The 23,491-nt window shown below is 42.8% G+C and overlaps 1 protein-coding gene and 1 long non-coding RNA gene across 3 annotated transcripts in view; one reads left to right on the top strand and one right to left on the bottom strand.

The window, feature by feature from the left end:
* Positions 1–23,491, bottom strand: part of RNF180 (ring finger protein 180) — a 117,521-nt gene that overhangs the window by 19,993 nt on the left and 74,037 nt on the right. For both annotated transcript variants that reach the window (XM_019532131.1, XM_019532132.1), the window contains exons 4-5: positions 13,638–13,863; positions 9,528–9,653 (exon numbers count right to left, since the gene is read on the bottom strand). In XM_019532131.1, the coding sequence (XP_019387676.1) occupies positions 9,528–9,653; positions 13,638–13,863 (352 nt within the window). The remainder of the gene's footprint in view (positions 1–9,527; positions 9,654–13,637; positions 13,864–23,491) is intronic.
* Positions 1,945–19,572, top strand: LOC109307956. The gene is made up of 3 exons (XR_002100419.1): positions 1,945–2,044; positions 3,069–3,073; positions 19,562–19,572. It is a non-coding gene; the product is annotated as an uncharacterized LOC109307956 (long non-coding RNA).

The following is a 23,491-nucleotide window of genomic DNA, read 5'->3' as shown; positions in this document are numbered from 1 at the left end:
TGGCTGGAGCCATGGTCTGTTCCCTGGGCTGCAGCAGGGATGGAGCCTGTTGGTGTGGAGTGTGGAGCAAAGTTAAGTCGGGGTGGAGGGGCAAGAAGTGGAAGAGAGACTTCAGGGAGGAGAAGATGGGAGGAAGGGGAGCAGGGACCTGAGGCTACAGGTGACAGAAATGGCACAGAGAGGGAAGGAGGGGGGAGCATGGGAAGGGAAAATTGAGGCAAACTGAGGCTGTGGGGCACAAGCACAAGGGGGTATAAGTGGGGAGGCAGGCAGCAGGGGGCTGGCTGCCTGTCTGTCTCTCTCACTGCCTGCCCCCTGCGTTCACACAGCCTGCTCCCTACAACCTGCCCCCATAGCCTGCCCTTTCACATATGGCCCCCTACTTCCTTCTTCGCTGTCCGTCCTCCACTGTCTAAACCATTACTACCCCCCTCATCACCTTCCCCCCCACTTTCAGTAGGGGGGGGGGGATGAGTTTAAGATGATCCTTCAATAATTAGTTTCCATGCATGGAAAATTATAATAAATTTATATATTTTTTGTGTGTAGAACCTAAATACTGGAGGGTTGTCTCACATTCAGGGTTATTTTGTATTCACGTAAATACAATAGATTCAGTCTTGGTCTCACCAACATCACTGTTATCAGCTATGATGAATGTTGCCTACGCTAAGCTAATGATCTTCTCATCAGTCATTTGTAAGGAACTGGATTATAGGTAATTTTGAGAAGCACAGGCGTAGACAAGGACCTGAGCCCGAGGAGGATCCAGACCAGGGGTCAAGGCTACATAAGAGGGTCAGAACCAGACAGTCCAAATCACTAAGCAGGATCCAAATCTGTAGTCCAGGCAGTGGCAGATGTTAGGAGTCAGGGAATCCAGGACACCCAAAAGGATAAACAGGACTGGGCTTTTGCCAGGCAGAAGGGGAACAGGTACAGCTGCTGCAAGTTGTGAGGCATTAAGTAGCCAAAGCCCAAATGCAGGGTCCAGGCTTGTACACCGGCTCCAGACTACTCCTCAGCCAGTGAGCTCAACCCTTGAAGTTGGTGCCGCTTCAAAACCAAGTGGCTCTGCTCAGGGTGCAGAGTGTTTTCTAGCAGTCTTAGCTTGCATGTTGGCATGTTGGTAGATGCACATCTATGACCAGAACTTGGAAGCTTCTTGAATATATTTCCAAAATGGTCTATAATGATGTCACCAGCATGGTGCCATCAATATCCAAAGCCAGCATGTCCACAATACGTAACTTTATAGTTGTGTTCATATGGTTGATTGTTGGCAGTCTCCTAGTACCAACAGTTCTCAGTGGTCACTAAAGTTGAATTGTACCAACTTAGCTTGGTCCAATGGATTGTATCATTGGTTTCAACTACGACTGTGACTGATATCAATGGTACCACAAACCCTTCATGGGATGTCATGCATGTTTCTCTGAGTTTGTTTTACGGATATGACATCTGTAGTCTCTCTTTATTGGTAGTGTCAAGTCGTGTTCAGTCTTATTGTCCTTATGTTTACTTATGGCATTGTGGTATATGATATGAAATGCATTTTTATCTGTTGTAATAGGGCCAGGATTCCATAGTATGATAAGGATGATCAGGTGTCACTCCTTGAACAATGGAGAGGCCCAAAGCCTAAAAGGCTGAAGAAAATTAGCACTGAAAATTAGCATCTGACATAGGTATATGTGGTCTGAGGCCCCTGAGCCTGGCCCTTCCAGACAATGACATATTTATGTTTTAAGAGGAGAAACATTAGCATGTGTTATCACCTAGGAACAAGCTATTCAAGGAAAGACATTTCTCACAGTGGGAAAATTAAATGAAAGACTATGTTTGGGTATGTCTGAAAGGATGAAAATATTCTGGTCAAAATTAGATCTGGAAAGACTTCCTGTTTGGTAAACATGCACACCCTTGGGGGCAGGAAGTTATATGCATAGTGTGGGCTCTGCAAGAACCCAGAGGATAATGTGTGTAAATGACCAGATAAGAAACCATACTTAAGCCTGGTCAGGAGAGCAAATGTTTGTCTTTAGTTTTCCCAAGCACAGGGAAACACTTTAGGCCCTCAGCCCATGGGCTGAGAAGCTACATTCTTGGACTGAAGATTCAAGGCAAGATCAGACTATTTTTTCTGATATTTTCCTGCAGCTGGTGTGCAGCAAGCCTGGCTGTCAGCTGCAGCACCCTGTGGTACCCTCCTCCCTGGTTTTCTGGCCTCACTCCGTAGCATATCTATGGAGGGTGCACTTCCATAGCAAAAATCTGGTGGGGGGGGGGAGTGGAATGTGTGTGTGTGGGGAGTTCTGGCACCCCTTCTAAGTTGGTGCCCCAGACAGGTGCCTCAGTCACTTTGCCCCTCCTCCAGTTACTAAGAGCTGGCAAGACCTAGGTGACAGAGGTAAAGCTGAGGTGCTGTTGGTCAGGGGGATAACCTTTGAACCCTCTCAGTTGCTCTCAGTGGTTAAGCAACAGATGGCGGAGAGGGGTTTGTGGATAAGGGCACTTCTGAAGCTGTGAGAACACCCTGGGAGTGTTTTCCTGCTGCATTCAGGGTCAGCATGTGTCACAAATGGCACAGGAACACTGTTATTAGCTTTGTATGCATTCATTGCTGTGACCACAGACAAGTGACTGGTGGTTGTTGTCTGTAGAAACTACTGAAAAGTTCATCAGGATTTTCAGGAATGAGGTAGCTGTACATCAGCAGAAAAAGGTGGTGTTTCTCATACCTCATTCTTGGGCTGAATTCTCACAGAGTCCCACTCACCATCCATACTTTCCTCTTTATGTAGTAATCATACAATTGTAGGCTGAACTTTGTATTACATTCTGGAGTCTGTGCTTTACCAAGGATGACAGGCTTCAGTTTATGTACACTGTCAGCATCTACAGATAGCTTGACAGATATCCACTCCTCCTGTCTTCTAACTCCTTTCATTTTGTCTGATTTCGTCAGCAATTTGTCAGGCAACATCTTGAAAAACAAAGCCAGCTCATGTAAATGGTAGACATTATGCAATGAGTACAGCTTGATTCATTGCTCTGCCTGCTCCCAGCCAGTGTTGATCAGTGCTGTGACTCAACTGATGTGCATTTCCACAGGTAGTCTTGAAGCACTGAAACCGGTCCTTAAAATACAGAAAGTCTCCACAAGGCAAAGCTCTGCACAGAAATGTTTGGCTTTCTTGTGTAGTCCCAATGTTCTGGGACCCAGCTATCCTCACAAATCACAAGTGTAATACAACTTCTATATTGCTATGCCTTACTATGTGCAGCAGTTTTGGAGTGTCATCACTATTATAAGACATTTGCTTTGTTTCTCATACAGTGTGCCAGTTAACCATATGACCAAATTTCATACTAATAGGTGCATAATTTCTTGGATATTTTTGGCGAACTATCTGCACATTAAACATAGATTCCTTAGTTTGGTTTCATTTTCAAACAAAACATTTAAAAATTTTCCGCACATTTTTAGATACAGGCTATTTGTATTGCACTTGATTTACAACTGCATAATGGTGTTGATCTAATTGTGTCCCGTCGGTGATTAACCTAGGAGAAAATCCATTCCAAGGCAGATACTGAAGAAACATGGGCAAGACAACATACATAGACGGTGTTAATACATGACCTGTGATATTTACTAGCTAACTACTCTATCTAATCTATTGTGCTTATATAACAATTGCTAAAAGCATCTAGAATATATATTTAACATGTAAAACAAATATTGTTCATATTCTAGATTACTAGGGCAGAGAGGAACAACAGTGTCTGTCTGTATGTGAACATCTGTTATTTTTAATGTTTTACACAGTCTGGCTAGAATTCTTTTCTTGACTATACCTTTGCTATTTCATTTAATTTATTGGGCTTACATCAGGGCAGGCAATTATTTTGGGTGGAGGGCTGCTTAACGAGTTTTGGTGAGCTTTTGAGGGCTGCATAGGTAGCTCTGCCCCTTAATAGTTGCCCTGCCCCCCTGGCCACCATCTTGGCAGAAGTCCCACCCCTAACTCCTGACCTTTGCTACTGGAAGTCCCTCCCCTTGCACCCTGGAAATACTCCTTTTAAGAGGGGGGGTTCCCATCTTAAAACCAGAAAAAAAAAAAACCAAATCATACACTAAAAACCAAACAACTAGTATAACGTATTTTCATTTTATTACAAAAATATTTTTGTCAAGATTTGTGTTTGCATAGTGTATATAGAGGAGATTGCATAATAACTCAAAATAAATTCTTAGTCTTCTTTACTGTGGGGGATAGTTGGGTGCATGTGTGTGTGTATGCTGGAGTGTGGGGGGGTGTATGTATGAGTGGTTGGGTGTGAGGTGTGTGTGTGCATGGTGGTGTGTGGGGGTACGTGTGTATATCATGGGATGTGAGGGGTATTGGGTATGTGTGTATGGTGGGGTGCTGGGGTGTGTGTGTGCAGTGTGTGTGGGGGAAATAAGGTATGTTGAGGGGTTGTGTATATGTGGGGGGGTGAGTCTGTGTGCTGCTGGGGGTGTGTGAGAGAGGGTGGGAGGCGTGTGGGGCCCCACATTCCCCCTAGAGGCACAGCAGCAGGTGGGGTTGCTCGGGGCTCTGGTGCCTGGCTCCAGCTAGCGCTGCATATTGCCACAAGGAGTGTGACCCCTGTCAGGCAGTCTGCATCACCAGTGCTCCATGCACTGGCTAGGCAAGGAAGGAAAGCCCCATGCACTGGAGCTAGCTAGGGTAGGAAAGGCAGCCAGCTCCAGAGTATGGGGCTTCCCTCTGACGCTGCATGAGTGTGGGGAGTGCTGAAGATACTGACTGCCTAGCAGGAGCTGCACTCCTTGCCACAGTGTGCAGCTCTGCTACTGCTCCTTGGTGGGGCTGCATGCCATGGGAGAAGTGTGGAGGGGTTCCCCACACCACTCCCAACCTGGGCTCTGCACTGCCACTTCCCCCCCCGGCACAGGCTCATGCTTGGCGCTGCTGCCAGCCCCAGGCCACTTCCCTATCTGCTGCCCATAGCAAGCAGGCATGGGGAAGCCTACAGCAACAGCAGCAGCAGCCCCACATGGAAGCTGCTGCTGGATGGCCTGGGCCCTTCTGCCCATGAGGGTGGTAGTGATGCACAACAGGGTATGTTGTGGGGGCTGTATACATGGGCGCCTCGCTTCCACCCTCGTGGGTGAAAGGGCTGGGTGGGACACAATTTGTTGGTGGGTGCCGTGGGCCGGAAGAAGGTGCCTGGTGGGCTTGATATGGTCCATGGGCTGTATTTTGTCTTTCCTTGATTTACATATTTTCATTTTCAAAAATGAACAAAAATAAGAAACAGAATCTCCTAGTCCAGGTCTTATACAATACAATCTTTACTCAGGACATTGTTTCTGATGAGTTGATTTTTTGGTAGTATGTATCTAAATCTGGCCTGTCCAACTGGTAGATGCAGGGTGCATGTGGCCTGCAAGGGGTTAAACTGTGGCTTGTGAGACTTGTTAGTACATGTATTGAAGCTGCTGCATTGGTGTGGCTCTGAAACCCAGCAGGTGAATGCTGCCATTGCTTGCTGTCCCACCCACTTCCCTGCCACTTAATTTGGGGTCTTTGGTTGCCATTGGTATCTAAACTTAGCAGCACAAGAAAAGGAGGGAGGGGTGAGTAGTGATGGTGTTTGCCCTCTGGGTTCAGGAGGCATTGGCAGCCATGCTAACAAGCTGCCATTCTACTGCCAGAGGTGGGTCATACAGCCTTTGAGAAGTTCTGAAATCTAGACCTGGCCAAACTGCAGCTCGTGAGTAGCATGTGGCCCTAGGACAGTTTAAATGCAGGCTCTGGAGAAAGACACTGAGGCATTGTGCAGATAATAGACTCCATGGCTAGGGACAGACATTCAAAAAGCCAGAACCTGAATTGATTCAGTCTTTTCAGGTTAGTCTGACCTTCGTAGATTGAACTAATTTACACGTGAACAGACATTCCCTCTTGACTCAGGAAATGCAGGCACATGCATGCAGTGGCTAAGACCAGAAGCTGGGGGCCCTGGAGTGTGCCTTCAGCTGCAGGGAAGTTGTGCTGTGAGGTGTTGCTGTGGGGGAAGTTGTGCTGTGGGGTGAGCAGTGGCCTCAAGTGAACTGGCCAGGGAGTGACTTTAATTCCCTTCTCACTGTCCCACTGGCACAGCACCAAGCCTGGGTCAGCTTGGTGCTCCCCCATTGCTGCTGCAGCGGCAGGATGGGGGCATGGCCAGATGTTGGCAGGCATGGCCCCCTAAGGCAAAGGGGGCAGGAAGGGGGTTTATTCCCCCGTCTGCCCCCAGGGGGCTGCACCCGGGGCCTGCTGGCCCCAAACACCACCTCTGCTAATTGCTCCCTGTACAGGGCAAGCAGTAGAATAAACCCCCTTCCTGCCCCTCCACCAGATGCCAAAGGGAGTGGGGAAATAACCCTCTCTGTGGCCCCGTTGCCTAAGGGGACCATGCTGGCCGGCCCCTGCCTGTACCCCCACCCTTGCCACTGGAGTGGTGATGGGGCGGGGACCCTGATGGGGGCAGCAGCCCCTGTCATGGTTTCTCGGGTGCGCAAGCCTCTTCCCAACTTTTGCTAGACTGTTAGTTTTTATAATATTCCATTAAACTTTATAATTTCCCTGACACTGTAGATTTTAAATATTCTGTGTATTTTATTCTGGAAAGATGAGAGTTAAAATATTTTCCTTCTCATGGACATTCTGCATATTCTGAAAGTTCAGATGTTAGAAAATATTTATACAGGAAATTCTATTTAATGTGTGATTCAGAAAGTATTTGGTTGCAGTGGGCAAAAAGGTTTCCAAGATAAAGACTGCAATAAATATTTTATCAATTCTAAGAGATACACCTACAGCACTGAGGTGCAATACTAATGCTCTTAAAAGAAAATCTGGAAAGCAGATAGCAGGGCAGAATACAGGCACTAAAGTAGTGAGGAGCTTGTTTATTTAATAAAAGAAAATAAGACTGTGAACATGTTCTTTCTTGCTAATTAAGCCCCTTTACACATTACAGGTATGCCACAATTAACTGGTCAATTGTGCAATTACATTGAAACCAGCTACCTGTGCAAAGGAGCTATTATGTCACAAAAAGCTCCAACCAGCTATAACGTCAGACCTCAAAAATGTGTACTAACTTTATAGCTGGTTGCTACTGAGCTTTAATTTGCACATGCACATGTCTCTCCTGTAGCTGGGAGCCCTGGCAGCTGATGGGGCTCCCAGCTGTTGAGGTGGACCATGGGACTGGAAGGCCCATAGCTGGGGGGATTTTCAGTCCCCGCTGACTTTGGGTCCTGGTGGCATGGGAGCACAGTTGCCCCAAGGATGCATGAAACCCCCTGGGCTGTGGGAACATTGCAGCTGCAATTCCACAGCCTTCGAAGGTGCATGAAACCCCTTGGGCTGTGACCCCCCCCCACCCATGGGGAGGCAGGAAATCCTAGGGGCTGTAGGACTGAAGCAGCCATAATCCCCCAGACTTGGGGATGTGTGAAACCTGCAGCCACGGCTGTTTCACATATTCTTGAGGCTGGGGGATTACAGCAGCCACAAACCCATAGCCTCAGGGGCGTCTCACACCCCCAAGGCTGGGGGATTGTGGCAGACAGAATCCCTCAGCCTGAGATGTGTGGGGCGCCCCATGGCTGGGAGCCCTTTAACTGAGGAGGCTCCCAGATGCGGGAGCTTGCTTCTCAGCAGCAGTAAGGTACAGTGTGATCTCATGTATGATTCCACAAGCATGCCTCCTGCTATGCACTGTGGCATGGCAGGAGGCGCAATTGTGTGGATCATGCATTAGACACCATCATGCCTTTAACTGCCTATGCAGAGGGGCCTTATATTCTGCACAACAATGACTTGAACTGAACTTTAATCAGGAAGCATGTTAAAAAAATTATTGTTGTTTCAAACCTCAAGCCTATAATTCTGTGCTTGTTAGAAAATTAGGATCAGATTGTATAACATACAACTCTAATTTAATCCTAGGTCTGACCCTCACCAGACTTCCCCCCCCGACTCTTTTGTCAACATTTAGCACAATCAATTTTGGCTCCTAACTTTAATCACATCTGCTCAGTGGCCAGTTTCTTCAAGATTCACTTATTCTAGCTTTTACAATATTAAAGCCAAACAACATATTTTGGAGGTACTTCTGATATGCAGAAATCCTTAGAATATCATATTTACAGAAATCCAAGACGAGGTTTTCTTCCCCATTTTACATGGGGGAAAAAAGCCTCATCTTGGATTTGAGTATAGTGAATGATGCGGCTGGAGCTGCTACTGCTGTTGCTACCTGCGGATGTGCAGCGGGTGAAATTACCCAATCTTTTAGGGCTTCTACACATTTGCGTGGAGCCTGCTCTGACACACTGGAAATCTAATGCAAAGGATCAGACTCGATTAATCGATTCTGCTGGAGTGTGGAAACTGACATGCTCCAACAGCCTTCTGCATAACATGTGTACCTGCAGGGTTACACGTACTGCAGTTTGGGAACTCCTGGATTACAGAATTTCCTGTTTTCAGTATCTAAATCATGACTTCATTTGATCCACCTCTCCTTTGTCAACCAGAATGCCCTGTTTTCAATGTATAAACAGGACTGGATAGACTAACCATTGTTAAAAAGGTATCTTACACATTATATGTTTTTAGAAGCATGGTACATTATTTAAACAAATGTGAAATATTATTGGCAAAGTATCATTGATAAAGACTCAGTACTCTGGGAAACTATTCCAACAACTAGAGTATCCTTATTACTTGGCGCCAGCTATATCAGTACCTCTAGCCTGGGGCAACAGAAATCCTTGAATTGGAAAAAGGGATACATACTTTGTTTCTTATCATATGAAGCAGATGATTGTTCTCGTGTAGCTTACTTAACACTATTATGTCCATGGTGGTTAACTGAAGATTATTTGGGCTAGAAGGCAGAAATCTCTGATTTCTGTATTCCTGTTCTTAATCCAAGGAAGAGGCAGAATCAGACATTTTGTTCCTTTAGCCTCAATACTCTTCAGCTAACAGTAAGGGGAAAGTTGAAGGATTAATTTAGCTACAAGATCTATTCTTTTCCTTTTTAGAAAACACACATTATGTTCAGATGACAAAAAAGAAAAAAAAGTAACAAGCCTTATTCCACCTTATATGCAGAAAGCCAGCAGACTAAACATATGAGAGATATACCTACCTAGTATTTTATACTTTTACTTTTTCACAGAAGACTGATCCTTTTTTGACCATAGCCTAGAGCTGATATTTTTCAAGAAAGAAAATAAATGATTCCTGCTGTCTACAGGAAAGTTGCCAAATGTGCATTATACTGCACATACAATTACTGTGAATGTGCATACAAATTGTCCATGTAAATGGATGGCTAAAATTTTTTTGCAAATTAGTTACTAATTACACATGTATTTGGTGGAAAATTAGGCTCTGCATAGCTAAAATATTGTATCATTCAAATTACAATGTTTTCTGTAGTGATTTTGTTACCTTCAAAAACTCTGAATGCTTTTCTGCAGCTGGGCAGAGGCCATTTTGCAGAACTTGATTTTTGAAAATTTTCTTTTAATTTCAAATATTCTGAAGGGAAGAAAGATTTTGTAGAGTTGTTCAGTTCTGTAATGAATGGAAAAGATATAATTAGAACCTGGATAAATACAGAAAACACAGAAATACATTTGGACAAGGACAAAAAGGAAAGCTAAAGATGCCTGTGCATTTTTTCCCAATTACTATCATCTCTTCCAGTTGCTGAAGATCACAAGAAAATGAGATTTTGTAGATATAGCACAAAATAATACTAAAAATTCTTTTTGCCTTCCTAAAAGCTTCCTACAAACATAAGATACAGATCAAGAAAAAATCCTTTATCAGATTCCAAATATTTTACTTTAAAAATTAAGACAGACTTCTAAAAACACATTCTTGTCTGGGGCAATACACCCAGGAAAAACAACAGAAAGAGAGGGAAAAACCTCCTTTAACATTTTTTCTTGCTATAGAAAGAAATTAGATTGGGTAGCCAACAGATGAATTTGAAAAGTCAGTAGGTTAGAGGAAAGGCTTTAGCTACATAAACTCTGGCTCTTAATTTCAGAGCCAAGCTGCTGTTCCAATTAATTGCAGCGGGCCCTAGGCAAGGGCGGTGGGGAAGCCCCTCTCTAACCTCCCTTTACAAAAGCTGGGAAGATTTATATGATTTAATTTAAAACTGAAGCTGGACTCTAGTGGGGGAAGGAACCTCTTTCTCTCTTGGTGCTGCTGTTGCAAAGGTGTGTTAAGGAGGATTAATTTGCATATTTTATTTTCATAGCCCAGGTACATGGAAAACAGGTATGTAAATGAGTCTCCTTGTTTGTTTTGTATTGCTCACTGTGCCTTTTGTTGAGTGAATGAGAACCCGGTCAAAACTGAAAAACGATTATAATTATCAACCAGTACCCTTTCCCCAGGCATCCAGGGAAGGGGAGGGGGCCATTTGCATTGTGGCAGAGGGGAGCATTGTCCCCCCTCCCCGCATGCAGCCCACGGCCCTAGGCACCTGCCTAGCTTGCCTATCTATGCATTAGCCTGGCTTTGGTTAACACTTGCACTCTTATTTCAAATTTCTGCCTTTTAAAAAAAAGGTAAGCCACATAAAGCTTGGATGAAAACCAAGCCCCAAAATCTAGTATTTTCCTATTTTGTTGCCCAAAATCAGGGCTAAATCTATAGTTAGGTATCTAAACAAGTTGTCTGATCTTCAGAGGAATAGAAATGGACTGGCAGTTCCCACTAGCTTCAGCAGCAGAAATGTTGCAGATCTGAAAATTCACAGCATTTTTATTTATGTGCCTAAATATGGAACCATAAGAGATGCAGCAAAGTGGATTCGAACACTTATCTACTCTGTGGTTTTGTAACATGTAGCTTTCAAGCTTTGCTTGTGGTCAGTTTGTAAAAACAGCACAGAGCAAAAGGTGAATTTCTGAATAAATCCCTAATTGTTTTTGAAAATGACTTTTTAAAACAAAATGAGATTACACTAAAAGACACTTGCAGACTATATCCAGAAGATAAAATAGATTAGCATGGGGATTATAGTTTCAAGTCAGTAACACTAACATAAAATATAAAGAATATTGGCAAATGGTATTTTAGTAATATGCACAGAACTTAAAGCAAGACTGGCTTTTCAAAAATGCCTTTTAAAAGAATTTAGGAGTCTCTTGTGAGAGAGTGTTTACTATATTTTAAATTTGTCTGGCATCGCTTATTTCCCCTCATACATTGATTTTATTCATTTCTCTAAGGATATGATATAATCAATATTTCCTTGTTGTTTTAACACCTGCTCTTCTTGTAATGCTTGCTCTAGGATTATGATAAAACAAAATAAACATAGTTCAACTGTTTTCAGTTATGCTGCTAAGTGACAGCCAGAGATGATCCCAACAGGGTGCGGGGCCTGGGGCAAAGCAGCCTGCGCAAGGCGCCCCTCCCCATCACATGGCACATTTATGCCAGGGTGTGAAAGCCTCGGCACACTGGACGTGGTGGGAAGGGTGGTGGCCAGAACTTCCAGCTGGAAAAAAAAAAAGAGACGCCCAACCTGCTGGTGGGAGTGCAGACTAAACATCAAACATGGCAGCTGTGGCCTCTCCACTTGGCTCTGCAGAGCCCTCCAAAGCATGGGGGGGCAGTTGCCCCAATTTGCCCCACTCCAGGGATGGCCCTGGTGATAGCTCAGTGTAAAGATTTATGGATTTCTTCAATTCATATTCCTTAATTAACATTACCCATACTAAGTACATCTCATAAATATGTTGTGTTTTCTAGTTGTTACGGTTTCATTTACAGGCAAACTATGCAGTAGCACTTTTTTATTCCTAGAAAACCACATGCTTGCTTAATAACATAATTACAAACCTAATCCTTCCTTCACAAAAAACTGCATACATGCCCTACCTTGAAGTGTTAGCATTGTTCCAAATACTCTGTGACATTTATTCATCTTCTCTCTATAATGCTTAAACATGCTTTGTGGAATAGCTAAACAAACAAATAAGGCCTTACAATAATTAACAGGAGTTATGCACATTATGTGAAATCTATTCCATGTGTATTAAGGCAAAGGAGTATCAAGCTTTATAGAAATGGAGTGTGAAGGTAACTGCAGCCTTTGAGTAACTTAAGTGAAAGGTATTGGGAGAAGTTATTATACATACAGGGTGTTTTTACATGTGCTCCAGGGTTGTGGGGGAGGGTGCTCTCCGAGCCGCTCTAATTAAAGTGCCTGCAGCGCCTCGTGTATCAGTGTCCTGGTGCTTCAAAATGGTGCTGGGGGTCCTTTAACTAAACCTCATTGAATAAGCTTCAGTTAAAGTGCCTCCCCTGCCATTTTGAAGTGTGGGGATGCTAATACATGTGACACAGAGGCTGCTGAAGGTGCGCTAAGTAGCATGATTCAGCAGACTCAATTAATTTGTAATTACAGCGCATCAGCAGCCTCCCACACATCTCTAGACACCCACACTGGATTCCTTCTCTGCCAACCTATGCAGAGGTGATGTCCTGTCTTCTAGCCTGCACAGGGTTGAGTTTTGCAACACACAAGAAATACACTAAGCCCAGCAGTACAGTGCTTCCATCTGCACTGCTTTCAGCATTCTTTACTTATGATTTAAGAGTTGTGGAGGGCTTTGCTCTGTATGTAGTCAAAACATTTAATCCCCAATGTTTGAATCTCTCTTTTTAAGATCCAAGTTTATAATTCTGACCTACATTATTTTAAAAGACTTCCTGAACATGCAGAGCAGTACATTTAACCCTTGCTGCTCCACATCCTTGTTTACTTCAAAGGGACTGCTATTCATTATGCCTCTAACTTCCTACAGTGAGGAGCGGCAGAGCTGAGGATTCAGAGAGGTGGGTTAGATAGGAAGTAACAAAGGGTAGAACCCAACAGCTCTTGTGGCTTTTAATTTATCATCAAAATAAATAAAGAAATAATTATTTTATGATTAAATGAAACATTTGAGAAGTGACCCTTTAATGTGTGAAAGGAGAAGCTTATCTTTTACTGGATTAACTGTATAGTTGGGATAGCTACTGGATCACTTTTTAATGTGATAAGCTGGGAATACATGCATTTGTGAAATTTGGAGTTTGCAGTTGTTTAGCTACAAGGAGCCAAACAAAAATAAAAACAAACATTTAAAAAAGGAAACATTTTAAGTGTTCTAATATAGACGTTGATAAATATTTAGAAAAGAATGGACAAAAAAGCACTGTTGTCTTGCAAAAAGCTATTATTTGGAAACTAAAGTCTACAATGAAAAGGCGAAACAGATTTTAAATCTATGTAAATGCAAACAAATCCCAATGCAATCTTAGCTATGGAGTCATTACTGATGTGTATAAATTGATTAAAGTCTACTTTCTATGCATTCACCCAACTGGAAATGATCATAATTTATTTGTACTTATATATGACAGCAGAGTTTGACTGTATATGGTCAGCAAGGATTCGACTATATTTTTATTACACATTTATTTATGCCAAAAATGAAAGAAAAAGTTACCAATACTTTCTATACATAAAAAGTTTTGTTGCTATACCTGATTGGAAAAAGACTCTTGCAATTATTGTGCGACACAGTGGACATGGAGTACTGGTTGGGTTGTCTTTGGCAAGCATCCTTAAGCAAGGTTCACAAAAGATGTGGTGACATGGATAGCACATGTATGGATTAAAATAGACATCCAGGCAGACTGCACAAAGGTAACTTTCTTTATCTCCTCTGTGTTCATGCTCATCATCTGTGTTGACATTATCATTTGAAATCTGCAAAAAAAAAAAAAAATTCTTCACAGATAAATATAAAATATCAGTCAGGGAGGAAGTAAAGGATCATTTATAATATTTAAATGTCAGTAAATACATGTGTGATTCCTATTGGGTGATATGTAATTCTTTCAGTGAGACTATGAAACATTCTGTAGTTAGAAATACCTTTTACAAAAAGTATTTCTGTAAAATAGTCAAATGAGAACTGAAATAATTGTGAGACCCTAAAAGGGAAAAATAACCACATAGCCTAGGGGAAAAAAGGATAAAATATAACAGTTGCCAAGTAGTCTCTTAACATTTTACTTCAATTTCTTAAAATTAAACTCATCTTAATATTTCTTATTTTTCTGTAATTTTATCACAATGAGGTTCTGCCAAGTTTAACCCACAAATACAGTAACCAAAGCCAAGCAAACAAAATAAAACACATTAAACCAATAGGTATTTACTAGGGGTATGTGAAATGGGCCATACTCAATTCGGATTCAGCCTGAATCAGGGGACAGTGATTCAATTAATTGATTCAGATCACTGTCCTGATTTGATTCAAGCGAATCTGAAGATTCGATGCTGATTCAGAGAATCAGTGATTCAGCCATTAAACGTTTTTTCTACATACCTTAAGGTACCAGGTGGCTCATGAATGCTGAGATGATGGGGTGGATGGAGCGGGGGGGGAGGGGGTCTTCCATGTGCTTGGTGGCAGACCCGGAAGTGGAACCATAAGTATTTTCGGTGCAGTTCTGGGTCCGCTGCCGAGCACATGGTCCCCGACCCCGCGTCCCCCTGGATCGGTAGTTGGCAATGGGGAGGGACCCTGGGTGCCCTCCCAGATCCAGAAGGCACCAGTCACTGAGCCAGAGGGGTCCCCCTGCAAGCTCCGTGGCGGACCTGGAAGTGGACCGGAAGTGCTTCTAGTCCACTTCCAGGTCCACTACTGAGTGCATTGGGAAACTGCCCCCACTCCCGTGGGACACTACTTCTGACCCAGCATCACAGCATTCACGAGTCACCTGGTACCTTGAGGTATGTAGAAAAAACATTTAAAGCTGTGTCTATGTCTGAATCATCAAATCTCTCCAAATATCTCCAAATCAATCTGGAAGGTTCTGATTCGATTTGGAGAGATTAAAGGGTCTCCTAATTTGATTCAGATTCAGAGATTTGGCCACTGAATCAGGCCAAATCTCTGCTGAATCAAATCAGTGACCAAAGCTTCACGCAGACCTAGTATTTACTTCTCCCTTTGAAAAATGCATGGTTCATTTGTGAAGGACATGTTGCAGTGAGGATAATGACTCACTGTTTATTTGAAACAAAGCCACAACTTATTAGTATAATATACAAACTTAGAGTAGAAAGTCCAGGAATCTTTTAAACAAATTAACAAAACCTTGGCTTTGCCTATACCAGCTGCTCATTTTCTTGCACTGATATCCCTGTAGGGGGGACCCACCTGCTCCTTCCACATGGTTTGCAAGACTGTATATGCACAAAAGCTTTAAAACTTATGCCAAGTACCACTATCAGCCAACCTCTCATTCTCACTCACAGATGGAGGGAGGTGGAGGGACAGGGGATGTCTGCGCATTGGTCTCACGTGATGATTAAGTATAAACTATCCCTAGGGATTTATTTTGTCTCTGAACTATTTAAGAATTAAGGAGCCCTTACTACAGGGTTGCCTTTATAAATTCAGAAGAGAGGCTGGCACAGGGTTATCAAAGAAGTAAATTTTGTGTTTTGTTCAGACATCTCTGTCTTCTACAAGGATTAGGGACATTAATGAATTGTGGCAATGAGTAGAAAACAAGTCAGGTAGGTAATGACACAAACCACAAACAAAAAGTCACTATGAGCACTATGAGGCCAAAAACTCAAGCCTTTGCTGACCCTCAGGCAGGGAGATGAGTGATGGAAGGAAAGGAAAAAACTATGGAGGCTGGAGGGGAATGACTAACTACAAGTCAGTCATGTTCTGCAGGCCAATCAAGCAGTTCAGAATGTTGGAGGCAAAATGACTTAAAGGACTCCAGAGTAATAGGAGGTTCCCAGGAAGGTTTGGAATCGTTATAATATAAGCAGGCAGTGAAATTCCAGAGCTTACTGCAATTACTGCAAGATGATAATGACTCTAATGCACAGTGAAACCCTATTTAGGAGTAATTTCCTTAGTGGATCAGCAGATAAAGTTATTTCTCATAGATTTACACATTCTTTATCAAAGACCTACAATATCTGCCTGCCCCAACACACTATACCAGTTAGTATTTCAGAGTTAAAAACACAAGGAATTTCCAACATGCAGTAAGTGCAGCATAATTTGAGTACCACATAGCAGCTAAAATGTTCACCAAACCCAAGTCTCATATTGAACTTTTGTTACTGTACCAAAATCCAAGATGACTTCAAGTAGTGGAAGGCTTTGCTAAACTCATCCCCTGCCCCACTGTTGTGGCAGAGAAACTAGCAATGGGGGTAAGTGGACAGACCTCTGTACCTTGTTTCCCTGCCCCTTGTCCCCTGTGCCTGCCCTCCCTGTTACTTGTCCCTTGCCCCTGCTCTCTCTGAAGTGTGGACCATGGTCAAAGAAGCCAAACCCCTTGTGATGGCATCATTGCTGGAGTCTTCTATTCACCTCACCAATGCACCTTTGCCTGTGGAGCCCATGTCCTGTGACTGGGAGGACTGATGAAAATACTATCTGTGCCCCAGATCTGAGCCCTGAGCCCAGCCCACAGAGCCCTGTAGTCATGCATCACCCAGCCCAGACTGCTCTGTGCTATATCATTTGTGCCCATGTGGATGAGCAGCATGGGATGGTGGTTGGAGGGCCAGACAAGTTTAGAGATCCTTTCTGTCACATCCTGGACACGAGCTCCAGGCAGGCAGCAGACCTCATGGGCTAAGGGGTCAGGGCAATAGATTGCTCCTTCTGTCCCCTTAAGAAGGGAGTCACTCACTATGATAACTTTGCACCTTCTAGGCGCAGGTGCTGGTGACCCTCCATCCTCACATGCTGGAGCCGGCAGTATGGCATAGCCGAAGTACTATCAATTCTCATAGGTGCCCTAAGACCTCTGTCTAAGACCAGAAGGTCCACTTTAATGATCTCAACATTTTCATCAGCACCCAACATTTCTAAAGTGTTGTTATTTAGGAAACATCTTTCTTATTATGATAACATCTTGACCTTTAAAGACCTGGCCAATCCTGAATTCAAAATGGAAGATTCCCAACTCATAGATAGTGACATCAGGCCATGACATATATGAATGAAACAACTCACATCCCTAATATGGCACTGTTGATCTACACCTCTCCAAACACCTTACAAAAGGAGGTAAATATTATCTCTACTTTACAAATAGAGAAGCTAAGCTAAGTATCCAGGAAGAGAAATGTTTTAGAAAGAATGTCAGAGAGAAAGAGAGAGAGAGAGAATCAGAGAAAAGTAGGGCTGGAAGGAACCTCAGGGAGTCATCTAGTCCAACCCCCTATTCAAGGCAGGATTATCCCTATTTAAAACATGTTTGTCTAGCCTATTTTTAAAAACCCTGGGAGCAACCCTCATACACAACCATGTCCAAAACATCAAAAACACCTATTAACTTGCCAAAGGTCAAATAGGGAAATGACATCAGTGCTAATGTTGTCCTGCAAGGACAGGAAGGAGTTTGTTAAAATATGCTCAAGAAATCTGAGGGATGATGTAAATAGGAGACTGAATCGAGGAGGAGTGATCTTGTGTAGAGCATCAGATTTAGGAATCATTGGTATTAAGACAGTAATTATAATGAGTCATTGAAACCAAAAGGGAGTATACAGGAAATCCCACAACCCCCCCCCCCCCAAACATTTTCTCCAACATCCCAAAATAGTAAAAAAACTCTCCTTCTAAAAGTATTCAGATTTGTAGTCGACTAGCTTAGAATGTTTTCAGTCAGTTTTAAATATGTTCACATCTATTAAAATAAATAAGACCAAGAAAAATTGAATTGTGTACATTTAAAATGGTCTTGAAACAATATTTATCTGAAATAAACTGTGGAGAAAATATGTAACATTTATTTGTAAAAATACTATCCTAGAAAAAGTAATGATCAAAGTCAGAATATTTTAAAAGGCCTTGAAGTAAAGTAAACAGGAGAGGATTGTTCCATATTAAGTCACTTTTTAAACAAAACATGAAAGCTGAAAGATACCTGCATATGCTTTTAGCAATTCAACTACAATTCTAAGCCTAACTAGAGGTTGACTTATTTGTATGTAATAAATATGCCAATTAATTGCTCTGAAATGGTAAAGCAATGGTAATGGAAGGTATACATGTTACTAGGGTCCTATCAGCTTGACCTTATATGAAATAAAAACTGATGCAGCAGAATGCAATGGACTTGAATTTTTTCCATCTAATTAATGTAAGATCAGCATTCTGAAACTGGGTTTGTTCTAACTGTGTGCAAATGGAAAAAGTTTCTTGTCCTAAATGGATAAGGAAAAAGGAAATAAATCAACATGTAAACACTCAAGCTCTCAAATACAAAACCCTATTTTAACTCAAATCTTAGAACTGCAGTGACATGCTGGCTGTGATGTTCCCAGTAATAACAAGCTACTGCGGAGTCAGCGTCACCAAAAAGCTGTTTGGGGATGCTATTTTGCAGTAACACTGGTTACTGCACAGTCAGCATTTCCTGTAGATGTGGCTGCTGTGACTGTAAATGAATAAATACATAAAAAATAAAATAAACAACAAAAACACCAAACTAGACTATGAGTATGTTGCACCAATTTTTAAAGAAGGTTAACTTGGTTTTGGTCATTGTCTACAAAATGTCAGACACAAAGTAGATCTCTGTCAATACTACAGACATTTTGAGATGACTGTTTCCAGAATGCACATGCATATAAAACAGGAAAATCTTTCTAACCTTGGAGAAAATTCTAACCATTTTTCCATGGCTGTGAAGCATCCTATATGGTGTTAACAGTTTATTTACAGAGACTACAAAGATATTTTTCACCTCCTAGATGGCATGGAACCTGCTTCATGGAGCAGGGTTGCTGGACCTGGGAGTGGGTAGGTGCAGGATAGTGAATCTGTTACAGAGTCATAGCGAAGTAGGGCTGGAAGGGACCTCCAGAGGTCATCTAGTACAACCCCCAACTTGAGGCAGGATCATCCCTATCCAAACCATCCCATACAAAACATAATCTAAACTCTGTAAGATTGCTGTCAAGGATAACACAACACAGACCTAACACTCTAATCTGCCACAGGTAAAGCAGGGGAACCATGGCAGCTAATGTCCTGCTTCTATAAAATGTTGTCCCAGGGGGACAAAAACAGAGGAACCAGAGCAGCCTCCCATGGCGGGACCCGAGGCAGGACTGACCTGCCCAAAGAAAGAAATAGAAAGCCCTGAAAAGTGGGTATACTTACCATCCCCTGGAGAAGCAGAGCCATACTGAGAAGGGCCACCGGCACGGTTCATCAGCTGCTTTTATTGCCAGCTGGGAATGGCGCCAGCAGATGATGTCAGCAAAAATCGCCACCTGGCAGATTTAAAAGCCAGCGGCAGAGAAATGGAAGAGGGGGCAGCAACTACTGAGCCTGAGGGTGAAGCTGCTCCCTGGGGACCAGCAGGGTTGGCAGCTCTGAAGGGGGCTGGATGGAGACCCGTAGGAGGGGTCTCAACCCCATTAGAAGAATCACCCACCTGGTCGACAGGGCAGCCGGGCCAAGGAGGGATGGCATCGAGGGATCTCAAGAAGCACAGATGCCAGACCCATGAGTGGAGTGGGCAGAGGCCCATATCCCAATTAATCTTTTCTTTTCTTTTTTTTTCTGTTACTTTACTTTGGAGGGTGCACGGAGGAACCTCCAGGTGACCCCAGATCAAGAGAGAGGACCAAAGCAGCACAGCAGAAGCCTCAGAGGGGTAAAAGGTCACTGAAGGATGGGCAAGGAGAGGAGAGGGAAAACAAGAACACCAGGAAGGGACTGGCTGGTGACTCATCATCCAGTGGTCCTGAGAGCTGGTGCATGGCTGAGGTGTAGGGGAGGTTGAGCCCAAAGAATGCCTACAAAGGGCAGCACCCAGTCTGTGAGGAGGAGCCCCACCACTGAAGAAAAGAAGACCAAGTCATGGCAGGTGAGTGTCAGGGCCTCCCTCGGGGTTGAACATGATCCAACACACACGTCCCAGGGACACACCCCACAGCCGGAACCAGGTGTGCGCTCTAAAGTCACTAGAGAGCGCCTATATGAGACCAGGTGGGTGCAATTGTCAATTTATGCTCGAGAGGCCCCCGGTAGAGGGCCACACCCCCTCCTAGAGAGGAAGGCAAATCCCCCACAGTGCATATCAATCTGACCGGGGTTGGGGGTAAAATTCCTTCCTGACCCCAAATACAGCAATTGGTCTGACCCTGAGCAGAGGGGCAAGACCCTTTAGCTAGGTACCTTTGGCTTTGGCCCAGCAGGAGTATTGGCACACCCCAGTTAAAGTCCTCAGCCTTGGATGTAACTAGAACCCACTGCCTCTGGGAAGGCTTAAAAACATCCTGACACATATAACAGAAAAGCGGGGTGGGGGGCCAAACAGCAAAGCTCAGAAGTATAGGAAATAACCATGGTAGAACATAGGCATAGATATACTTAGATCATCTCCGACCAGCGGCTGTTCAACCTCTTCTTGAATACCGCCAGTGATGGGAAGTACACAACTTCCCTAAGCTGTCTATTCCATTGCCTTGCTATCTAAACAGTGAAGAAGTTTTCTTGGATATCCAATCTAAACTTACTTTGCTGCAATTTCTAGCTGTTGGTCCACATCCTCCTCTTTGCAGCCAGAAAGAACAGGTGCCTTCCCTTTTCTTTATGGCAGCCCATCAAGTATTTGCTATCATGTCCCCTCTTAAGTACCTTTTCCACAAGAAGAAGATGCCTACCTCATATAACCTACTTTCCAAGCCCTTTATCACCTTTGCTGCCTGCCTCTGGACCCTCTTCAACTTCTCCACTTCCTTTTAAAATGTGGAGCCCATAGAGTTTCAGGAGCTATAGATTATACAACCATGTTCATATCTAGAAAGAGAAATAATACATTTTATCATGATTTAATGTAGGGGGTGCTGGGATGTGTAATTAATAGCTGTAATTTTCATTATATAAAGCACTAAATATTATCATTCTGAAGGGACTAGATAATCTGAAGGATTATCAAGGTAATCCTTCTATTTATATTTGAGTATTAGATATGGTTGATGAAATTTATTAGTCCAACCTGGGTTTTCAATTACTTTTTCAAGAATCCAGTGCCTTAAAACAGTTAATAATTGTCAGGAAATCTTATATTATGTCACCTTTGAATAATGAAATTGATCATGCACTCTCATTGTTCAATGATCACCTTCTCAAGTAATAGTTTCTTGAAAAAAGCACAGATGTATAAGGTATTCAGAATATTTTTGGGTAGGAGGCTAGGGATGAAGAATTCTCACCCCCATCTTTGAATGGTCACTATAAAGGTTAGGTGAAACTATACTGTCAATGATCAAGGACCTGCAGAGACTTCTCCCTTGTGTTAAAAGTGCTCAAAAGGCAGCAGGTAGCAATTCAGTTACATCAAGAGGATGTGGAGTCATACCTCTAACTCTCAGAGGCCAGGAAGTGGTGCAGGTCACCTGCACAATGTGGAGCTGCACAGCTTGGAAGTGTGCAGTAATGTGTGTGCTCCCTTATGTTCCACAGAATTCTGACAGCTCCTCCTTGGCAGTTTCTTATCACACCAGAGGCGTAATAGGTCAGCTCCATGCCACAGGCAGCAGTGGCATATGGTCAGTGCTGTCCATGTAGTAAGCATCCTCAGTGCAGGGCTTTGCATAACTGGAATGATTTAGCCCACGGTAAGCGCCTCTATGCAAGACATTTACTGCACAGTTGGCTAATTAACTGCACAGTAAACCTCTCAGCATCTAAACCTGAATCTCTGTTAGGGAGCACAAAACTAATAAACTCTGCAGCAGGGTAGGACTTGTAAATACAAGCGGAATTTTTTCATCCGCAGCAGTGTACGTGTAGATGCTGAGCTGGCTGCCTGGGGCACAAGGGTGCTTCAGTGCAGGGCCTACCTGCTGGTTAGCTCTATACTACCCTCATGCTCCAGCCCCTCTGCAGCACACTGAGGCTGGTCAGAGCAACCCCTGGGCTGGTAGGCTGATCCCCCAGATCCCTGTTAGCCAAGGCTACTGTGACCTGGCTCGGTGTACTGTGGTCTGGGCGCATGTGTAAACTGTGTGCCCAGGAGCTTCCCGGGAGCAATAAACTCCAGAGCAATAAGCTCTACAATTTATTGCTGCCCCCTAATGGCATGTGTAGACACACCCAGGAATTTGCAGTTTACAGTGGAAGATAAGCTTTCAAGCATACAGTGTTATCAAAATCATACACCACAGGTTGAAGAGAGATGTCAGAGAATGGAGGATACAGGTGGCTCCTGTTTCATGCAGCAATAGTCCACTGAAGGGCTGGACGTGACTGGAAAAACACAGTGGATTTTATTAAGCTTTCATTTTCCATATTCTTCAACCTAATTTTACATTACTATTTAACATATTGTTGTTTTTTACTTTTTAAGATCAGTATTACTTAAATTAAATACTTAAGTTAAATATTTATATTTAAGTGAAATTATGACTTTTTGGTGATGATTTAGATGACAGCAAAGAAGCACAAATTTAAAATGTTTAGGAAAATCACCGTGATATTTTTTACTGACTAAGCTTAGCAAAAATTCTTCCAAAACAGGCTGAATCCCTTTGGGGTATATGCACCTTCAAGCACTGTGGCTTGGCTGACTGGCATATTCCATGCAGAGTTGCATCTTAAAACAATCATAATGGGTGAGAGACTAATGCCTATGGCCTATATATCTATATTATAAGTTAGTAATTTGCTTTACTTGCTCTCTAAATTTCTTCCTCTATGACCACTCACTAATTTAAAAAAAAGGTAAAAGCTTCAAAGCAGGGCTAACGAGCTTAAACAACTCTCTGGCGTTACCTATTGCCAAGAGCTATAGTCTCCTTTTAAGCCCTCCTGCTTTGGTTTTGGCTGAATAAATTGTTCATGGGAAAAATAACTATAAAGGCACTTTCTTCTATAGATAACTTTTGTTTAAAGCAAAGATTGTTTCTATTTCTTTATTATTTAGGAACAGCTATAGGCAATGAAGTTGATACTTTGCTGTAAGAAAATATTTTACAGATCACCATTTATGTAGACTGCATATACTTTTGATTAAACTGTTTTGAGTCAGAAATAAAGCAACACTTAAAATTCTTAGATTTAAATATAACTATGAAAATATAATATATGTACAGATAATTCAGAGACTAATAGGAGATTACTTAATTAAACATAGCTTAATCTTGCTTTCATGTAATGAACAAGTTTTCACAGACAGCTAACAAACTTCTTACCAGTCCTAATGTACAGTGAATTCATTTATTAAAATCTTTGCTTACAGCTTTGTTCCACTCATCCCCCACACTGTATTGGATCTGCATATTGAAAAGATGAACCATGGTGATTCCAAAATGGTATTATGAACAT

The sequence above is a fragment of the Crocodylus porosus genome, unplaced genomic scaffold (assembly GCF_001723895.1).
Source record: "Crocodylus porosus isolate Cpor-Errol unplaced genomic scaffold, CroPor_comp1, whole genome shotgun sequence".
NCBI classification, from domain to species: domain Eukaryota; kingdom Metazoa; phylum Chordata; order Crocodylia; family Crocodylidae; genus Crocodylus; species Crocodylus porosus.
The sequence above is the reverse complement of the archived record's forward strand: the minus strand, read 5'-3'. Positions and strand labels throughout refer to the sequence as shown.